General features: G+C 43.4%; 2 protein-coding genes across 3 annotated transcripts; both read left to right on the top strand.

Moving 5' to 3' along the window:
• Positions 1–6,911: 6,911 nt before the first annotated feature.
• On the top strand, positions 6,912–17,016 carry nipal3 (NIPA like domain containing 3). Of its 2 annotated transcripts, XM_041847169.2 has the most exons (12): positions 6,912–6,998; positions 8,269–8,389; positions 8,783–8,851; positions 8,989–9,160; positions 9,571–9,630; positions 9,958–10,103; positions 10,394–10,490; positions 10,788–10,923; positions 14,077–14,165; positions 14,258–14,321; positions 14,573–14,676; positions 15,060–17,016. In XM_041847169.2, the coding sequence occupies exons 2-12, from the start codon at positions 8,345–8,347 to the stop codon at positions 15,251–15,253; spliced, it is 1,176 nt and encodes a 391-aa protein (XP_041703103.1). In that variant the 5' UTR covers positions 6,912–6,998; positions 8,269–8,344; the 3' UTR covers positions 15,254–17,016. The 2 variants fall into 2 exon arrangements, with proteins under 2 accessions (XP_041703103.1, XP_041703104.1); XM_041847170.2 differs by lacking the exon at positions 6,912–6,998 and having other exon boundaries at positions 8,159–8,389; positions 14,573–14,667.
• Positions 17,017–17,471: 455 nt separating this feature from the next.
• LOC121539706 (calcipressin-3-like) lies at positions 17,472–20,154 on the top strand. The gene is made up of 3 exons (XM_041848419.1): positions 17,472–17,554; positions 18,825–19,126; positions 20,092–20,154. Exons 2-3 carry the CDS (start codon positions 18,929–18,931, stop codon positions 20,152–20,154), a joined length of 261 nt encoding a protein of 86 aa, XP_041704353.1. The 5' UTR covers positions 17,472–17,554; positions 18,825–18,928.
• The last annotated feature ends 426 nt before the right edge of the window (positions 20,155–20,580 follow it).

Here is a 20,580-nt window from a genome sequence, read left to right as displayed (position 1 = left end):
TCATCCACAAATGATTGGAAAACTGATGGAGCGTTCATCAACCCGTATGGCATGACCAGATACTCGTAATGGCCCGAGGTGGTACTAAAGGCTGTTTTCCATTCATCACCCTCCCTGATGCGCACCAAGTTGTACGCGCTCCTGAGATCTAATTTCGTGAAGAAACGCGCCCCATGCAACGACTCAGTCATGGTCGCAATCAGCGGGAGTGGATAACTATACTTCACCGTAATCTGATTGAGACCACGGTAATCGATGCACGGGCGCAAACCACCATCCTTTTTCTTCACGAAAAAGAAACTCGAGGACGCGGGGAAGTGGACGGCCGTATGTATCCTTGTCTCAGCGATTCGTCTATGTAAATCTCCATAGCTTTCTTCTCCTCCTGAGACAGAGGATACACATGGCTCCGTGGGAGCGCAGCTCCTGCCTGTAGGTTTATCGCACAATCCCCCTGCCTATGGGGTGGCAACCGCGTCGCCCTCGCCTTACTAAACGCGATAGCCAAATCCCCATACTCAGGTGGAACGTGCAATGCGGGCACCTGGTTTGGACTCTCCACCGAGGTAGCCCCTACGGAAACGCCCAAACATCTACCCACACACTGAGCAGACCACTCCATCAGAGCCCTCTCCTGCCACGAAATCACTGGGTTATGGGTACTCAACCAGGGCATGCCCAGCACCACCGGATACGCAGGAGAGTCAATCAGGAACAGCTGAATCATCTCCTGATGATCCCCCTGCGCACACATCCTAAGTGGCGCCGTGACCTCCCTGATTAAGCCCGTACCCAACGGACGACTATCTAGGGCGTGAACGGGAAAAGGAACATCAACAGGAATGAGGGGAATCCCTAACGCTAAACAAAACTTTTTATCAATAAAATTCCCAGCCGCGCCTGAATCTACCAGCGCCTTATGCTGGGAATGAGGTGCTACCTGTGGAAAACGTACAGGCATACAAAAATGGGCAACAGTGAGCTCTGGGTGAGTGGGGCGCCTACTCACCTGGAGGGAATCCCCAGTGCGGGACCTGTCGTCATCTCCCCTAGGAGGCCATCCCCAGCACCTAGCCGCGGTGTGTCCTCCCCGACCACAGTTGGTGCAGTGGATGGACCCCCTAGCCTGCCGACTCCTCCTCTCTCTAGCGCCAGCGCCCCCGAGCTCCATAGGACAAGGCTCGGAGGCGCTGGAGGGTGGAATGGACGGACCCTCCGCAGGACGTCCGCGGGTAGCCAGCAGGGTATCCAGCCTGATGGACATATCAACCAGCTGGTCGAAAGTGAGGCTGGTGTCCCTACAAGCCAGCTCCCGACGGACGTCCTCTCGTAGGCTGCATCGGTATAGATCGATGAGGGCCCGATCATTCCACCCTGCATCTGCCGCTAGAGTACGGAATTCGAGCGCGAATTCCTGGGCACTTCTCCTCCCTGCCGGAGGAAGACCAGACGCTCCCCGCCGCTTTCCCCTCCGGGGGATGGTCAAACACCGCCCTGAAGCGGCGGGAGAACTCGGTGTACGTAATCGTCGTGGCGTCGATCTTCCTCCACTCCGCGTTGGCCCACTCCAACGCTTTTCCGGCCAGGCAGGAGATCAGGGCGGACACGCTCTCATGCCCTGAAGGTGCCGGGTGCACTGTGGCCAGGTATAGCTCTACCTGGAGCAGGAATCCCTGACACCCAGCCGCGGTCCCGTCGTAGGCCCTCGGGAGAGATAGTCGGACTCCTCGAGGTTCCGGCGCTGGAATGGGCGGGCTGGCCGATGGTGCTGGCAGGGCGGGCGGCGGTGGAGGCGAACCCCAGCCTCGGAGTGTGGTAATCACCTCCTGCAGGGCGGTCCCCATCTGCAGGAGCTGCTCTTGCTGGTCCCGAACCTGGGCTTCCAGTCTCGTCTGGGCTGCTTCGGCTCCTGCTGATTCCATTGGTGGTATATGATTCTGTCAGGGCGTGTTGTAGGTGTAGTGTAGGAATCAAACGCAGGACGAGACTGAATGTTCCAAAAGCTGTATTACTGGCCCAAACACAGGCAACAGGACAACTAAGCCCGACAGCAAAAACACGCACGAAGGCGAAAGGTAAATGCGCACTAACAGGTGCGACAAAATGAAACGGTGCACACACAAGTGCAAATAAGCTCCAGCACAGTGGAGAAATACGCTCAACCGAGCAAGACACAACACTGACGGAAACAATCATATACAACACTAGACAAACACAACGAGAAACTTATAGGACACTAATTACGTCAAAACAGAAACAGGTGTGGAAACAAACAGACAAAAGCAAACGAACATGAAACATCTATCGGTGGCAGCTAGAATTCCGGAGACGACGAACGCCGAAGCCTGCCCGAACAAGGGAGAGAGGCAGCCTCGGCCGAAACCGTGACAGAGAATGAGTGACATCCATAGAGCATCCATATAGCTATGACATCATATAAATAATAGAGAGTTATAGATGTTATATATGACATCATATAAATAATAGATGTTATATATGACATAATATAAATAATAGTTATATATGACATAATATAAATAATAGATAGTTATATATGACATAATATAAATAACAGGGAGAATACACACACGCCGGAGGCATGAACACAAACAAACACACAGACATGCACACACACCATCAATCATGTGCTTTATTTCCCAAATATTCCAAATAAAATACAATATATCAGGCCCCAAAGACAGAACTATGTTAAATATGAGATGCTGTGAAAAAGACAAAGGTGTGATGAGAGGACTCCTACACATCACCTCTGATCCCAACACTAACCCAAACTCCTACACATCACCTCTGATCCCAACACTAACCCTAACTCCTACACATCACCTCTGATCCCAACACTAACCCTAACTCCTACACATCACCTCTGATCCCAACACTAACCCTAACTCCTACACATCACCTCTGATCCCAACACTAACCCTAACTCCTACACATCACCTCTGATCCCAACACTAACCCTAACTCCTACACATCACCTCTGATTCCAACACTAACCCTAACTCCTACACATCACCTCTGATCCCAACATTAACCCTAACTCCTACACATCACCTCTGATCCCAACACTAACCCTAACTCCTACACATCACCTCTGATCCCAACACTAACCCTAACTCCTACACATCACCTCTGATCCCAACACTAACCCTAACTCCTACACATCACCTCTGATCCCAACACTAACCCTAACTCCCACACATCACCTCTGATCCCAACACTAACCCTAACTCCCACACATCACCTCTGATCCCAACACTAACCCTAACTCCTACACATCACCTCTGATCCCAACACTAACCCTAACTCCTACACATCACCTCTGATCCCAACACTAACCCTAACTCCTACACATCACCTCTGATCCCAACACTAACCCTAACTCCCACACATCACCTCTGATCCCAACACTAACCCTAACTCCCACACATCACCTCTGATCCCAACACTAACCCTAACTCCCAAACATCACCTCTGATCCCAACACTAACCCTAACTCCTACACATCACCACTGATCCTAACACTAACCCTAACTCCTACACATCACCTCTGATCCCAACACTAACCCTAACTCCTACACATCACCACTGATCCTAACACTAACCCAAACCCTAACTCCTATGCATCACCACTGATCCTAATACTAACCCAAATCCTAACTCCTATACATCACCACTGATCCTAACACTTTAGTTTGACACTGCAGCTGTCAAGCGCATAAAACCAACACCTTTATGCACCTCCCCCACATCCAAGACCCTGCGAGTCACACCTTCTACTGGGGCTTAAGAAACGCCACAACCCTCCTCCAGCACTCCCCATTCAACCCCCCAGTAAAACTACCTGCAGCTTGCCTTTAACCTCAACCATAGAACCAGGAGGAAGTTGTTAGCATTCAAAGCTAATACAATGACAAGATATTGGGGGATTTTTTTGAGTAGCGGATTGATCCATCCTTAGCCCCTGTGGGCTGCCATAGCCAGAAAGCTCAAGAGCTGTAGAATCTCCAAAGGTTATTATAGGTGGGCGGATACAGGTGGTAAACTGAACTGGTCGGTCCACTATGCAGTATGTATGACCCTCTAAGGCCCGGAGTAAGATACACCATCTCCCCTTTGGCGCATAGCCAAGGTACCCCCCCACACACACTCATATATGCACACACACACACACACACACTCACACACACATGCTCACACATGCTCACACACACACACACACTCATATGCACACACATGCTCACACACACATTCACTCATAGTCACAGGTCATGTCCAAAATCAGTCTTGCCTACAACTTACTAAAACAACATACTGTGTACTAATCGTACTACATACTATTTAGAACATACTGTTTATTAAAAATGTATGCAGTAAGCATCACACACACATCAGTGGCGGTCGTGCCGTTTAAGATGAGGGAGGACGATAACAATTTTTTATGAGCATGGCCTTATTTCTATTACAGCATATTGGATGACTGTCATTCATATTCCGTTCACCCAGTTCAATGTAACATCGATAGATTTAGGCTACTACATGATACTCTAATTTTCCCTGTACCCATCATGAGGTTGCTACAACCTAGCCTATGAATAAAGGTTGAGAACGTAGGTGCACAGGTTGAGAGAGACATTTTTGTAATCAAGGTGACAGACAGTGACACATTCAATACTGCCTTGCACACTCTTGCCTGCATCTAGCTGTTCTAGGGTGTAATCATTAGACCAACAGTTGCAAACGAGAGTTTCTATTGGACAAATTAAGGTATGTTTATCCCTGTTTTGTTCCATTTGCTTCCATTTGAGAATTAATACACCCCTGATCACACGCAAACACAGTTCCCTTTCATAGCAGCCACATACAAACAGCATGATCAATTTGCTCGTTGTAGAATTCCTTCTCGCATCTACGCGCTCTCCTCCTCTCACCTTTTCCCTTCACTTTCATCCATGTCAATGTGGCAATTTTAGTTTGTTATTCACTGTGTCTCATAGCCTCCTTTCCATTGGCTTTGTCGGTTATTGTCAACACTGGCTACATGTCCCCAATGATTGAGTGAGTCTATTGACAATTTCCCGTCTGACTAAAAACTCTGCTCTCTATGCAAAGTGATAGTACACTTCCAACTGCAAATTGACAACGTATGACATCAATTCCCTCAGCTTGTGTGGTTGTGTCCCCACGTGAGGGAATATCCTTCCTACAGTATGTGGGTTGATTCTCCTCTTGTTTGAGGGTGGGCTAAACCCATGAGGAAGAGTTGTTCTGGTTATTAGTATAAATAATTGTTCGCTTCAGGGCTGTAAGTATCACTTATACAAATCACATATATGTTTTATTTGTCTGTTCATTATGCGTTTATAATGGAATTCAGAATAGTCTACAAAATGAAGACCATGATCAAATAGTCTACAAAATGAAGACCATGATCAAATAGTTTACAAAATGAAGACCATGATCAAATAGTTTACAAAATGAAGACCATGATCAAATAGTCTACAAAATGAAGACCAGGAAAAGTACCAGTGTCACTCCCTCCACTGGACAGATATTGCTATAAGATCTTGTGTGTGGTGAAAGTTGAAGATGACAATGTTCAGTTTTTGCAGACAAACTAAATACAAAATATAGGCTACATGAATGTAATCTATTTGCTTATTCACCACAACAACAAAAAATCCTCACATTATGACTGTCTGTCTGACATATTTAATATTTTCATAAATGTGACATATTGTATCCATCTCCATCATTCAGCTTTGTTGTTTTATTTCTACTTGACCACAGCTTTTCTCCAGTCCCCTATACAAATCCTCTAACAATGTATTTTCATCTAACAAATTAGTCAGTCATGACTCATCTAGAACAGGTGTACTGGCGTGATCCCTGTGTGTTAAATTGGGGGACACAAATATTTTTTTCCTGTCTACAATAGCAGGGAATGCGTCTGGAACCAGGTGACTGTGACGCAGTGCAGGGCCTGTCAAATGCCCGTAGGAGTGTATGGCACAATAGCAAAGCTTGCGTTTCATTAATCAATGTCGAAGATGGCCCGGTGGCCCGGTTACCACCCAGTTTTAATAATAACACCATGGAAAAGTACAACGCACAGGCCGATCCCAAATTGAACATATTGCTTTTTCATACCATTACACATGTCACAGGTATGTTGTGGTGGATAGACGAACAGTCGTTGGAATAAAACGTTATGAACCTCTGGTTTGCAAGGGTATAGCTTTAATGCAGTGGTTATTTATTAGAATTTGTTCTCCCATTGTGATACAATTTATTTTAATTGAGGTAAAAAAAAAAAACATACTGTAAATAATTAACGCTAAAAACTAGACTCCTTCATACTGTAAATAATAAACGCACGCGTTGACTCCATACATAAGTCTAGTTGCCTCCCTCGTGTAGCCTTTTCGTTGCCTGTTTGAAGAAATGAATCTTTGGCGTAGCCTACTGTACTGATGTGACAGTGCAACAGCTGAATGGAGCATATCATGCAAAATAAACAACATTGGCAAGAAAACAATGATTCTTAAATTCGTGGCAAAAATTACCATTAGCAATAGGCCTACACACAAAATAAATCACATTAATTGCTTTCTTTAGTGAATTTGTCATCTTTATTTGCAGGATGAACAAACCATTTGGGCATGCAACTTCAAGCTGATAAATGACAGTCATAGTCACCCATCACTGCGCCAGTCATCTGAAGGACTGTAGTTGAACGTTTCTCTCGCATTTTCTATCACAGCATCCGTGTCCCTTTTTGGTCTTTCTTCCAGCGGCTTTCAAATGTGTCTCGCTGTGCGTCATGCGTAACAGCTGGAAACTGTGCCCCGGAAGTATAAGGTTGTAGCGTGACGGAAGATGGCGGAAGCGGATGATGAAGTGGAATCTGAATACAATGGCGGTAAAATCAAGCAGAATTTGAGTATTGTTCAAAAGAATGGAAAACGGAGCAAAGTAAGGTACAGTGATGAGAATGACCCTTCGTATCTAGTAGGAGTACGGTTTGTTAATAAGGAGCAGCTGAGCAGAGTACCAATCTTGAAGAAACCATTTGAGTTATCCAAACTGGTGGAGAGAGTGCTGGGTAAAGTGAAGGATGTGAGGATCACGAGAGGCGGGCTTGTTTAGATTTTTTGTGATTCTGCGGATCAGAAGGAACGTGACTTGTGTCTTAATCGATTTGATAAGTTTGAAGTGTTGTGAGTGTGTCGCGTTGGAACAGGACACCCTTCAAGGGGGTTATATCTGGCGTTTCGTGGGAAGTTGATTTGGAAGAGATTCAAAATATTCCTGGAGTGATTGAAGCACATCGGATGATCTCCCTAATGAAGTGCGGTTAGGGTATATTAACTATAGAGTTAGAGCATTTATCCCAAGACCAATGCAGTGTGAACATCGTAAAGCGTTTGGTCATGTAGAAAGTGTTTGCAGAAGGGAAAAGCCGAGATGTACAAGATGTGGAAAAGATCATATTATTTGTTGTAAAAGTGAAGAAAATGTGATATGTTGTAATTGCGGTGGGAATCATGAAGCCACGTCTTCTGAATGCCCCACAAGGGTTAAAGAGAATGAGGTGGCCAAAGTCAGGGTTGTACAGAGCATTTCACAGAAGATGTGAAAAGGGTTGAGGGTTTGAATGTTGCACCAGAAGAGTCCGTGGTAGTGGATATGCCTTCACTGCAGGCTGCAGGGGTTGTCTTACACCAAGAGGATCCTGACATTTTAAAGGTGAAAAAGGTGGACTTTGTGGCATTTATCGCAATGGAGAAAAGATCTAGGAAGATTGAAATCATTGTGATTGCGGCGGAGCGGTTCCTGGGGCTGAAAGATTTCACATCAAAGGAGTTACATGGAATATTAGCAAAAGCCGTATCACCTTCTCAGGGCCTAGAGCCCGAGAAGGGAGATATGGAGAACTAAAAGAAGGAAGAAGTGGGAGTTTTGTTTGTTTTGGGAATGTACTATTTTTATAAGGGTGGATTGTTAGAATCACTATTAAGTATGGATTGATTTATTTTCATTTTATTTTGGGTTTCAAATCGTCCAGTTGGTGGCGGCAATACAACTTTTGGATGTAGTCCGCCATAAAACCCAACGAAGAAGAAAAAGAAGCAGCGTAACAGATGTGCGTAAGATAGAATACGGAAATACAAGCATCCAATGAGGGCGTTCCTCTTGTAGAAGGGACTTACTGGAAAATTAACTATTGCTATTGTTTATTGGTTGAAGCTGCATTTAAACAGATAAATGAAGTCTCTGGAAATGTCTGCCTGCTGTTGATGAATAGACATTTGCCTCAACCAGAATGGCAGGAGTCGAATATTCTGCAGTTGGCGGCGATTCCTACACGGTAAGAATATGATGCGTCGTGGCGAGTGTTACATCCTGTTATGAACAGCAAATAGCAGTCAGAGGCCTCAGTTGAAAAAATACATGATAAAATGTAGCCAAAGAGCGATACATTTTGTAAAATTCTCAGTCTGTAACTTGAAACAGCTGGATGAGTATGTCCAGCATGTTTATTAGATCCACTATCTGTTTTATTAGTTACGTTAAGGCGTTTATAAAGTTTTGTGCATAGTCTTATTCATTCGTCTTTTGAAGATATCACATTCCATTAATACAGTCAGTGTCCATGCAATGACATCATGTCATCTGTGCCACTGCCCACATACTTGAAGTGTCTCTTGAAATATTTATGACCCCTAAGTGAATGGATTTGTTTGTTTGCTTGCATTTACAGGAAAACCTAATTGGAACCTTGCTGGCCATTTTTGGTAATTTGCTTGTCAGCATTGCTGTAAGCATTCAGGTAAGCTCAGGCAACTGCCAACCCTCATGTTGTCTGTTTTGGCTATAACAAGGAGTGGGTGTCCGAAGAGACCCAATATTTGTACAACAGTGGTTATATTTCATTGTCTTTTTTTTTCATTTTTCGGAATTCTCCAGAAATACAGCCATGTAACATTAGCTGGGACCAAGGACCCCCGTGCCTTCTACCGAACCAAAACATGGTGGTGTGGCCTGGCACTTACCGTTCTAGGAGAAGCAGCCAACTTTGTCTCTTATGCCTTTGCACCGTTATCTCTAATAGCTCCATTGAATGCAGTGTCTGTCATAGGTAAGTAAGCAAATTACACTTCACTCTCACTGCTTGGGAGCTTGGCCAATCATAGCCTGGGGTGTATTCACTAGGAACCAAACAGAAGCGAACGGAACAGGGAGTGACCTACCTGAATTTGTCGTCCAATAGAAACCCTTGTTGTCATTGCAAAACGTTTCCCGTTTGGACAAAATGATTTCCATTGCAAATGTTTTTGCTACGGTGCAAAACCTTTTGCAACAGTGGCAACTTATGAATACAGCCCTGAACTTTATAATTTTTATTTTGACATGAAATGAAAGGAAATGTTTACCAGATTGGAGTTGTTTATAACTATGTTATCGACATTTCGGAAGAAATCAATGACAAAATGTAAAGTGACCTTTTTTTATCATGTTTAATTACATTTGTTTTTTTCTTCTTTTCAGCAAGTTCAATCTTAGGTTTCATTTTCCTGAGAGAGAAATGGAAGCCAAATGAATTTTTAAGTAAGTTCAACAGGTATTTTACATTTTAAGATTCAGTGTTGGAACTGACATTCTGATTTAGGCTAATTGTATGAAAATTAATGCTATGACAATGCAAATACTGGTCCCACTGCACACACTGCTATTTGCTATGAATTTGCTTTTCCAGTCACAAAATAACCTGAATAATAAGGTGTTTTGGGGAAATGGGTGAATATTTGTTTGGATGGTTATTCATTTACTTAGCATTTTAGAAATACAAAACCCATAGTTGGATAGTTTGTGTACCAAAAGCATTTCTATACAATGCATGTTAATGCTAACATGAATGCTCGTCTTCGACTCTAGAGCGATATGTTTTGTCTTTCCTTGGATGCATCTTGACGGTATCCGGGACCTACCTCTTTGCCACGTTCGGACCCAACTATCACCAGAAACTTACTGCGGAGAACATAGTGAAACAGGTCGTAGGATGGCCCTTCCTCTTGTATGTGGTAAGACCTTTGATTCTGCATGGGAGAATGGATTGAGGGATTTCATAAATAACTAACCACGTGCTTTAGAGTAAGTTTACATACGTTACCTTTCTATGCATCATTAGAATGTATCAAGATTTTTACGTCGCTCAGGAAAAGAGCGTAACTTTTTTTTCACCAGGTTGTTGTTGTTGTTCTCTTTGGCAACCCGATTTCCCCCGCCTCCATGTTAGTTATGATAAATGGGCTATTATAAGAGCCAATGTCCTGCTGTAATATCTCTTGTTGTTTGTGTTTTCTATGGCCAGCTCCTGGAGATCATTACCTTCTGCTTTCTGCTCTACTTCTACAAGCAGCGCAATGCTAATTACCTTGTTGTCATTCTGCTGCTGGTGGCGCTGCTCGGTAAGTTGGACGACGGAAGAATATTAACGTTCAATATTCAGTAATAATAACTGTTTCTGGACATCAGCAACAGAGGTGTGTGTGTGTGTGTGTGAAGAACTCAACCCACTGATAGGTAGAGCCGAGATAAACAGTCCAATATTTGCTAAATAGGAATTGAACTCGGGTCTAAACAACAGAATTCAACTTTTTTTTTTACTTTTTCATGAAAGGTGTTCTTTACTGAAAGTTGCTCTTTTCAAAGTTTTTATTTAAAGGGCTTGTTAACCACCCTACTGTACGGTGCTTCTTCCCCAGGTTCTGTGACAGTGATCACAGTGAAGGCGGTGGCAGGCATGCTGGTCCTCAGCGTCCAGGGCACCATGCAACTCAACTACCCCATCTTCTACGTCATGTTTGTCTGCATGGTTGCCACCGTGGTCTTCCAGGCTACGTGAGTGCACACTTCTCATCATGGATTTAACAATCGCGCGAGAAAATACTTTTGGAGAAGGGTGGTAAATCGGAACACAGCCTTGCTCTTGGTGGGGCTGGATATGTGGGAAATGAATGACGTTGATGTGTGCGACGTTGTAGGTTTAGTTTTTGACTGACATCCAATAGTAACAAACACATGACAATATTCTACAGTCAACTAGTCAATGGCATTTTGACCTGGCAAATAATGCGAGACCACACTTTAACCTAATAGTCATAATTCCAAGGTAACTAGAGGGGAATAGCTGATGTAAGTTCCTGGTTCCGTGCACAGGCAGTTAAGAATAGCTAACCCTTAATTCCATTTTCCAAGAAAATACAAATATTTGAGCATATAGAGTACCAGTCAAAAGTTTGGACACACCTACTCATTCAAGGGTTTTTCTTTATTTTTACTATTATTCTACATTGTAGAATAATAGTGAAGACATCAAAACTATGAAATAACACATATGGAATCATGTAGTAACTAAAAGTGTTAAACAAATCAAAATATATTTGAGATTCTTCAAAGTAGCCACCCTTTGCCTTGATGACAGCTTTGCACACTCTTGCCATTCTCTCAACCAGCTTCACCTGGAATGCTTTTCCAACAGTCTTGAAGGAGTTCCCACATATGCTGAGCACTTGTTGGCTGCTTTTCCTTCACTCTGCAGTCTAACTCATCCCAAACCATCTCAATTGGGTTGAGGTCGGGGGATTGTGGAGGCCAGGTCATCTGATGCAGAACTCCATCACTTTCCTTCTCGGTAAAATAGCCCTTACACAGCCTGGAGGTGTGTTGGGTCATTGTCTTGTTGAAAAACAAATGATAGTCCCACTAAGCGGAAACCAGATGGGATGGCGTATCGCTGCAGAATGCTGTGGTAGCCATGCTGGTTAAGTGTGCCTTGAATTCTAAATATATCACAGACAGTGTCAACAACAAATCATCATCACACCTCCTCCTCCATGCTTCACAGTGGGAACCACACATGCAGAGATCATCCGTTCACCTACTCTGCGTCTCACAAAGACACAGCGTTTGGAACCAAAAATCTTATATTTGGTTAAGACTCATCAGACCAAAGAACAGATTAAAACCTATCTAATGTCCATTGCTCGTGTTTCTTGGCCCAAGCAAGTCTCTTCTTCTTATTGGTTTCCTTTAGTAGTGGTTTCTTTGCAGCAATTCGACCATGAAGGCCTGATTCACACAGTCTCCTCTGAACAGTTGATGTTGAGATGTGTCTGTTATTTGAACTCTGTGAAGCATTTATTTGGGCTGCAATTTCTGAGGCTGGTAACTCTAATGAACTTATCCTCTGCAGCAGAGGTAACTCTGGGTCTTCCTTTCCTGTGGCGGTCTGCATGAGAGCCAGTTTCATCATAGCGCTTGATGGTTTTTGCGACTGCACTTGAAGAAACATTCAAAGTTCCTGAACTTTTCCGTATTGACTGACCTTCATGTCTTAAAGTAATGATGGACTATCGTTTCTCTTTGCTTATTTGAGCTGTTCTTGCCATAATATAGACTTGGTCTTTTACCAAATAGGGCTATCTTCTGTATACCACCCCTACCTTGTCACAACACAACCGATTGGCTCAAATGCATTAAGAAGGAAAGAAATTCCACAAATTAACTTAACAAGGCACACCTGTTAGTTGAAATGCATTCCAGGTGAAGCTGGTTGAGAGAGTGCAAAGCTGTCATTAACGCAAAGGGTGGCTACTTTGAAGAAGCTCAAATATAAAATATATTTTGATCTGTTTAACACTTTTTTGGTTACTACATGATTCCTTCCGTATGTCTTCACTATTATTCTACAATGTAGAAAATAGTAAAAATAAAGAAAGACCCTTGAATGAGTAAGTGTGTCCAAACTTTTGACTGGTATTGTATGTGGTAAGTATTCCATGAGTAGCCTACAATGTAACTACATATATTGTTAAATACAGTGGCTTGCGAAAGTATTCACCCCCCTTGGCATTTTTCCTATTTTGTTGCCTTACAACCTGGAATTAAAATTTATTTGTTTGTATCATTTGATTTACACAACATGCCTACCACTTTGAAGATGCAAAATATTTTTTATTGTGAAACAAACAAGAAATAAGACAAAAAAAACTGAACTTGAGCGTGCATAACCCCCCCCCCCAAACTCAATACTTTGTAGAGTCACCTTTTGAAGAAATTACAGCTGCAAGTCTCTTGGGGTATGTCTCTATAAGCTTGGCACATCTAGCCAATGGGATTTTTGCCCATTCTTCAAAGCAAAACTGCTCCAGCTCCTTCAAGTAGGATGGGTTCCGCTGGTGTACAGCAATCTTTAAGTCATACCACAGATTCTCAATTGGATTGAGGTCTGGGCTTTAACTAGGCCATTCCAATACATTTTAAATGTTTCCCCTTAAACCACTCGAGTGTTGCTTTAGCAGTATGCTTAGGGTCATTGTTCTGCTGGAAGGTGAACCTCCGTCCCAGTCTCAAATCTCTGGAAGACTGAAACAGGTTTCCCTCAAGAATTTCCCTGTATTTAGCGCCATCCATCATTCCTTCAATTCTGACCAGTTTCCCGTGGGATGTTCAAAGTTTCAGATTTTTTTTTATAACCCAACCCTGATCTGTTCTTCTCCACAACTTTGTCCCTGACCTCCTTGGTCTTCATGGTGCCGCTTGCTTGGTGGTGTGGCAGACTCTGGGGCCTTTCAGAACAGGTGTAAATATACTGAGATTGTGACGGATCATGTGACACTTAGATTGCACACAAGTGGACTTTATTTAACTAATTATGTGACTTCTAAAGGTAATTGGTTGCACTATATCTTATTTATGGGCTTCATAGCAAAGGGGGTGAATACATATGCATGCACCACTTTTCCGTTATTAATTTTTAGGAATTTTTTTGAAACAAGTTATTTTTTTCATTTCAGTTCACCAATTTGGACTATTTCGTGTATGTCCATTACATGAAATCCAAATAAATATCCATTTAAATTACAGGTTGTAATGCAACAAAATAGAAAAACGCCAAAGGGTATGAATACTTTATTTTTTATTTTTTAGGTCTACTGCTATGTAAGACATTTATATTGTGTTTGACTGACACCTCATTGTGAATCCTCTCAGGTTTCTCTCCCAGGCTACTCACCTGTACGACTCCTCCGTGATAGCCTGTGTTAACTACATCTTATCCACATCCTTTGCCATTGTAGCAGGTAAGAGAGCTGCTGACTTTGTCTATTGAACCTCTATGGAATCACAGCCCAAGAAGGTGTGAACATCAGTCTCTTTTTTTTCACATTTACAGGAGCCATATTTTACCTGGAGTTTAATCACGAAGACATTCTTCACATCTGCATGTTTTTGTTGGGGTGAGTAGGCTTTTCTATAATTGTGCATTATTATATGTTTACTTGTGTTAGACAAAGCACCCCCCTCCTCCAGACATATGGTGGTATGGCCCAAAACTAAAGGCACCACTAAGTAGGGCTATCAGACGATTAAACAAATTAGATGGGTTTTTTTTTCTCCTATTAGTTAATGAATCTACAGATGAATCAGTTGTGTCATAAGTGCTATGTGATTTATAGCCATGTAATGTCTTATCTCTGTCCTTCATTAGATGTTTGTCCTGTTTCCTGGGAGTCTTCCTGATCACCAAGAACAGGAAGAGGCTAAAGGCCTTTGAACCCTATGTGACAATGGACATGTCGCAAGGTAATGAAGGTACAATTCCCTTTGTCGCGACGCATGTTTACACCCCCCCCCCCCCTTATCGTCCCCGATGCGAATTCAATAGCTTGCCTTGAATCTTGTGACTTTGACATCAAAACTCGCTCGACTGTCTTGCAACGTTAGCAAAAAAAAGCTAACTGGCAATTGTGATTGATGCCACCATGGTGCTCTCCACGCGTCACGACGCAGGCAATCAAACATATTTTTTATCTACAAACAAACAGCCAATATGTTAATTGGTTTCTCTGTCCCATTGCCATGAATTCAAACTCGCATGTAGTTAATGACATATGCACCTTGTGTTATAGATTCACCCTGTGTTATGAATTTATCAGTGTGTTAAGTGTAATTCTCACCCCTTTTCCTAAACGCAGGTATTCCCACCATTCACGACAAGGGCTGGCGAGCGGTGCAGCCGGACTACAATGGTTCCTTTTCCTACGGTGCCCTGGTTAACAATGACAGCGTGGCGCCTGCCACTCTACCAGAGCCTGACCATAACCAGCTGGCAGTCACGCCCAGTCCCACTGCTGCCCCTTATAGTTCGGCTGACCTGAAGAACGACTGAGGCACCCCCCCCATAGGCTGCGTCTCAATCCTCCACCCTTCTCCTGAAGTGTGCACACGTCTGGAAACGGGTGCAGAACAGGGATGTAACCGTAGACTCGGTGTAGGATGATGTCATCGTTACTATGTTACCCCCCCATCTGGCCATGTCTTACAATGAGGAAGTGTTTTGTGGGTTTTCAGAATCATGCTCTACAGGAGTGGTTCCCAAAATGTTTTTTTTTTTTGCCCATAGATTTTATGTGTGAGTTGCTCAAATATCACATGAACACACATTAAACATGACAAAATTGTATAGAATTTTGAGAAAATTAGCTTTAAACTGCAAAAATGTTCTATCCACCCCATGACAAAATGTGTAGAATTGCAGGAAATAAGCTTTAAACCTGCAAAATATTCTCTCTGAAAACAAGAGGGTCTTGTGCCCATAGAAATAGACGTGGGGGTGCGGGATGTTCCCCAATGCTGGAAGGGGGGGGGGGGCCTGAGTGAAAACGTTTGAACTCCTACTCTACTGTACTTCAACTGAGCTGTACACTCGTCTCTTCATGTCTTCCTATCTCCGGACTGCAATGAGGGGCATTTCAACCATGAGAAATTAGCTTTATTCCTGCAATGAGACATTCGCTTTACTTCTGCAAATCATTCCAGAAAGGTACTGAAGTATCCGGAAGTTGTCACATGACTTGGGGACTGACCGTGAACAAATATCGACCTGGACTCTCATTCCAGGCCCATAGACATCATGTCATACCTTTGGACATTAATGTGCCTTAGACTAAAGCATCCTGCCTGTTGCTGCCTGCTGTTGTGTGTTCGCCACATAAGATTGAGTGACTTATTCCATGTTAATGCATTTCTGCAGGATTTCTTTCAATAGACTTGCCAATGAATACTGTGCAGTTTTCTTTGTGTGTTTTGCTTGAGCAGTTGAAGACGGTGTACGACTGCTTAGTCCGAAATGACCAAAATGGTTATAAACTGTTATTGTTTTAAGTTATTTTAGTTGCATTAGTTACATTTGAATCGTCAAGTTGTAGTTTGGGGTATGGTCTTAAATGCACAATGATTGTTTGTGTGAATTCTATGTAAAACTGAAAGAACTGGTGGAAGATATTTATTGTATTTGAAGCATATTATGATAAAGGTTGAAAGGCTTTATTCATGTGGTCTTGTGTTAGGAAAGGATTTGACGCTCTGGGCTCGTATCCACATAGCGTCTGAGTGGGAGTGCTTATCTAGGGTCAGGTCCACCCTGTCCATGTAATCTTATTCTGTATGATCCAACAGACACAACTGACCCTGGATCAGCACTCCTATTCTGAGATGCTTTGTTGATACTGTTCTGCTCACCACACGTCATTTATGACAATGTCAATGAGTGTGACGCCACGTTAAGTTGGGATCTACCATAGTTGAGCTGCATTTATTATGTGGACTACTGGGATTCTGAATTGTCTTGAGTTATATAGATATTATGACAATTTCCTTGTATCACTGTGCAAGCAAAACCAATATGAAAAAAATGTCCATGAGTGACTGAGCTGATTTTAGAATAGACTACTGATGTCTCTGGTCAACACTTGTTTGTCATTCTGCCAGTCTTTTTTTCTAAATAGAAAATCCAGTGGCACCGGCACTACCAATGAGCTCACAGCATCCCATTGTTTTCTTCCTGTAATGAATGATATATAACCCTTAACCTCATTGCCACTCTGCTTCTGTATTATGAACTAGGTAAGCAAATAAATAATATACTACTGACGTTCATGCAAAAGATTCATGTATAACCACGACGAGCTATGACCATATTAAACGTTTTAAATTGGGAGGGTACCCAAAGATAATTTTGGTGATGACAGAATGTCGTTGTTTTTCCATTAGGGTGGATGAGCTACAACAAGTCCATTTGGAAACTCGCACTCTGAGGTGAGCTGAAATTGCGGAAATATTAGTTTCAGACCTGATATTTCCCTAGTCATGCAGCTTTTGTGGTATGTTAAATATCTCAAAGATTTACACCCCATTGTCACTCGCAATATATCACCGAAGGGCTTCAGCATAAGGCTTCAGTAACGTGCCGTGTGTTTACTGCGTGCTTGCCACCAATCTTGGACACGAACATCCTCCCCTTGCTCAATTACCATTGGTAGAAAAGCGCATCAGCTGGGTTATCATTGGTCTCACCGGGCAGTGACCGGTGTTAGTGTAGGCTGCATCAGATATTGTACAATCATCTAATGTAAAGAAACACTGCATCAGAGAGATACATCAACAACCGTAACCGACTGTTTTTCTTCAGGTACAGTGAATGTTGAAATTTCTGGTGGAATGTCTTGACCAGAAAGCATATTGACATGCTGGAATATTTATTTTTTGTCAATGACAGTGGTAAATCATCTCAAGAGGACACTATTCGGCCTATGTCACTTAGAAAAAAATATGTAAATATATCACTTAATCAGTCACGACTGCGATTTTGATTCGTTGACATGTCGCTGTGTGTCATTTTGACGTTGATGGAGTTTCGCCGTTTGTGACAGCTCAGCTCGCGCTAAGCTTTTATCTGTCCGCTCTTATGTAACAAGTTTTGAAACAAATCGTTTGCTTTTAAAGAGAGATAAGCAACTATTCCGTTAGGCTACAATGTTACAGCCTTGCGTTGTTGACATGCTGTGCAGTTTAGACTACATAATTTGTTATAGTCTGTAGGCTATTCTGCGGTTTGGAAAGAAATGTATGGCATGTATATCACTTGTATTTCAGCTTGACAGCATACATTACATTTTACAAATTGTAAAGACATAAGGACTTCTTCCTCAACTATGATTATGAACGTCATAGTAAGTTTTTATTACAATGTATTAATTTATAATTCAGGTTGGGTAGTGCTTCAATTATCCTTCTATCGGCCGCCAGATGTCATCCTATCCCACAACAGCATTAGAAATTACCCTCAATTGATGTATTTGTTTAGGGCCCGGTTCACCAATAGGCGGCCCGCGTGCCAAATTCGGCCAGCGGTTGAATTGTTTTCTGAACACTTTTATTTATGTTGGACATAAAATACTGTGAAATCACTACAAAGTGATTTTAATTTAGGAAATCTGTTCCCACAAATTCCCACACATAAATAGAGAGGCATTTGCTATCACATCCCAATGTAATCAAGGTTTGAAATTACTCTATTTTTGTCAAACTATATCTGTTTGAATTCTTGCGGTCAGTTTGCAGTGTAAAATTATTTATAACAATGTTCTGGCCCCCCGACCATCCGCTCAAGGAAAAATCGTCCCACTGCTGAATGTAATTGGGGACCCCTGGTGTAGGGTATACATTCTAGTGTTGAGGTCTTATAATGGGAAAAACCCAAAGGACAAATAGGAATATCTGCAATGTTTGGTTTGATCAATATTCTCATCACTTGTTGACTAGAACTGATTGTCTGACATGAATGGTGAGACCATGCAGGGAAATTGCACCATCAATGTGTAAGATAGATTAGGCTCTTTGATTACTTGAGACAAGTAAAAACAAAATACTTTTGTATTTCTCTCTTTCTTTCTCTCAAGTCTTGTCCCTGCTAGAAGCCCCAGTAGAGTTCCATCTCCTCCCCCCTAGCGGCTCACCTCTCTTCCTCTGTTCCCTGCCTCTGTGTCCCTGGACCTGGGTTGCCATGCTGCGGGAGGGGGCCAAGGCCTGGATCAACGTCTCGGAGGCTTACAGCAGCGACCCTGAAGAGGAGGAGGAGGAGGACATGGTATGTGGGGAAGACGAGGATGGAGAGGAGGAGATGATGGACCTGAGTGACCTGCCCACCGCCCTGTTTGCCTGCAGCGTCCACGAGGCCGTGTTCGAGGAGGACCGCCACCGGGTGAGACACTAGTGATGATGTCACTTCCTGGTTCAGTTTCGCCACACCACCTGGTTGGCTAAACTAAAGGGTGTTAGGGAGCAATTCACCCAAAGTGTTTTTTATCTGACTATCCATCAGAGGAGGCTGGTGGGAGGAGCTATAGGAGGACGGGTTCAATGTAATGGTTGTAATGGAATGAATGGAACGGTATCAAACACATCAAATATATGGAAACCACATGTTTGACTCTGTACCATGAATTCCATTCCACCAGCCTCCACTGCTATCCATGCATGTGTGTGTTACCTTACATTAGTTCTGTTCATCTCATTATGTTCCAAAAATAGCATGATGTCATTATCAGCGATAATTTGCACCTCTCACAGCCTCAGCCTGGCCAAATTCAGTCATCTGCTCCCGAGTGGCGCAGCGGTCTAAGGCACTGCATCTCAGTGCTTGAGGCGTCACTACAGACCACCTGGTTCGATTCCAGGCTGTATCACAACCGGCCGTGATTGGGAGTCCCATAGGGCGGCGCACAATTGGCCCAGTGTCGTCCGGGTTTGGCCGGAGTATGCCGTCATTGTAAATAAAGGTTAAATAAAAAATAAATAAAATCTCTCCCACAATGGCTGCCAATGGCCCAGGAAGCACACCTGCTGCCACAGGGTTTATTGGTGACATCGATACCTGGAAACATCCCATGCTGGGGTCTGATATGATGACTCACACATCACACACTGTCCCTAGCTGAGCCACTTGCCATATTCAGTCACCTCTGTCAGAGTTATGTGTGCGGATGTAAGAATGATATGCATGCACATGGGGTTAACTTGGCCTGTGCCTGCATACAGTACAATGATATAGTTATTGCAAGAGCATGCACACACACAGGCTCACGCCTTTAAACAAACACACACAGGCGCAGACACCCACACACACACCTAAACTGAACCTATGGGCCCTGTCCCCCTCTGTGACAGTTGTGGATCATCGTCACTCTGTCACATCTACCAGGGATGACACACTTTGCCCAGGCTGTCTAGTGTTCCCCCTCTAGTTACCTCACTCCCTCTGTTCCCCCTCTAGTTACCTCACTCTCTCTGTTCCCCCTCTAGTTACCTCACTCCATTTGTCCCCCTCTAGTTACCTCACTCTCTCTGTTCCCCCTCTAGTTACCTCACTCCCTCTGTTCCCCCTCTAGTTACCTCACTCCCTCTGTTCCCCCTCTAGTTACCTCACTCTCTCTGTTCCCTCTCTAGTTACCTCACTCCATCTGTTCCCCCTCTAGTTACCTCACTCCCTCTGTTCCCTCTCTAGTTACCTCACTCCATCTGTTCCCCCTCTAGTTACCTCACTCTCTCTGTTCCCCCTCTAGTTACCTCACTCCCTCTGTTCCCCCTCTAGTTACCTCACTCCCTCTGTTCCCCCTCTAGTTACCTCACTCCCTCTGTTCCCCCTCTAGTTACCTC

This window comes from Coregonus clupeaformis, chromosome 21 (assembly GCF_020615455.1).
Source record: "Coregonus clupeaformis isolate EN_2021a chromosome 21, ASM2061545v1, whole genome shotgun sequence".
Taxonomy (NCBI): domain Eukaryota; kingdom Metazoa; phylum Chordata; class Actinopteri; order Salmoniformes; family Salmonidae; genus Coregonus; species Coregonus clupeaformis.
This window is presented reverse-complemented; position numbering and strand designations above follow the sequence as displayed.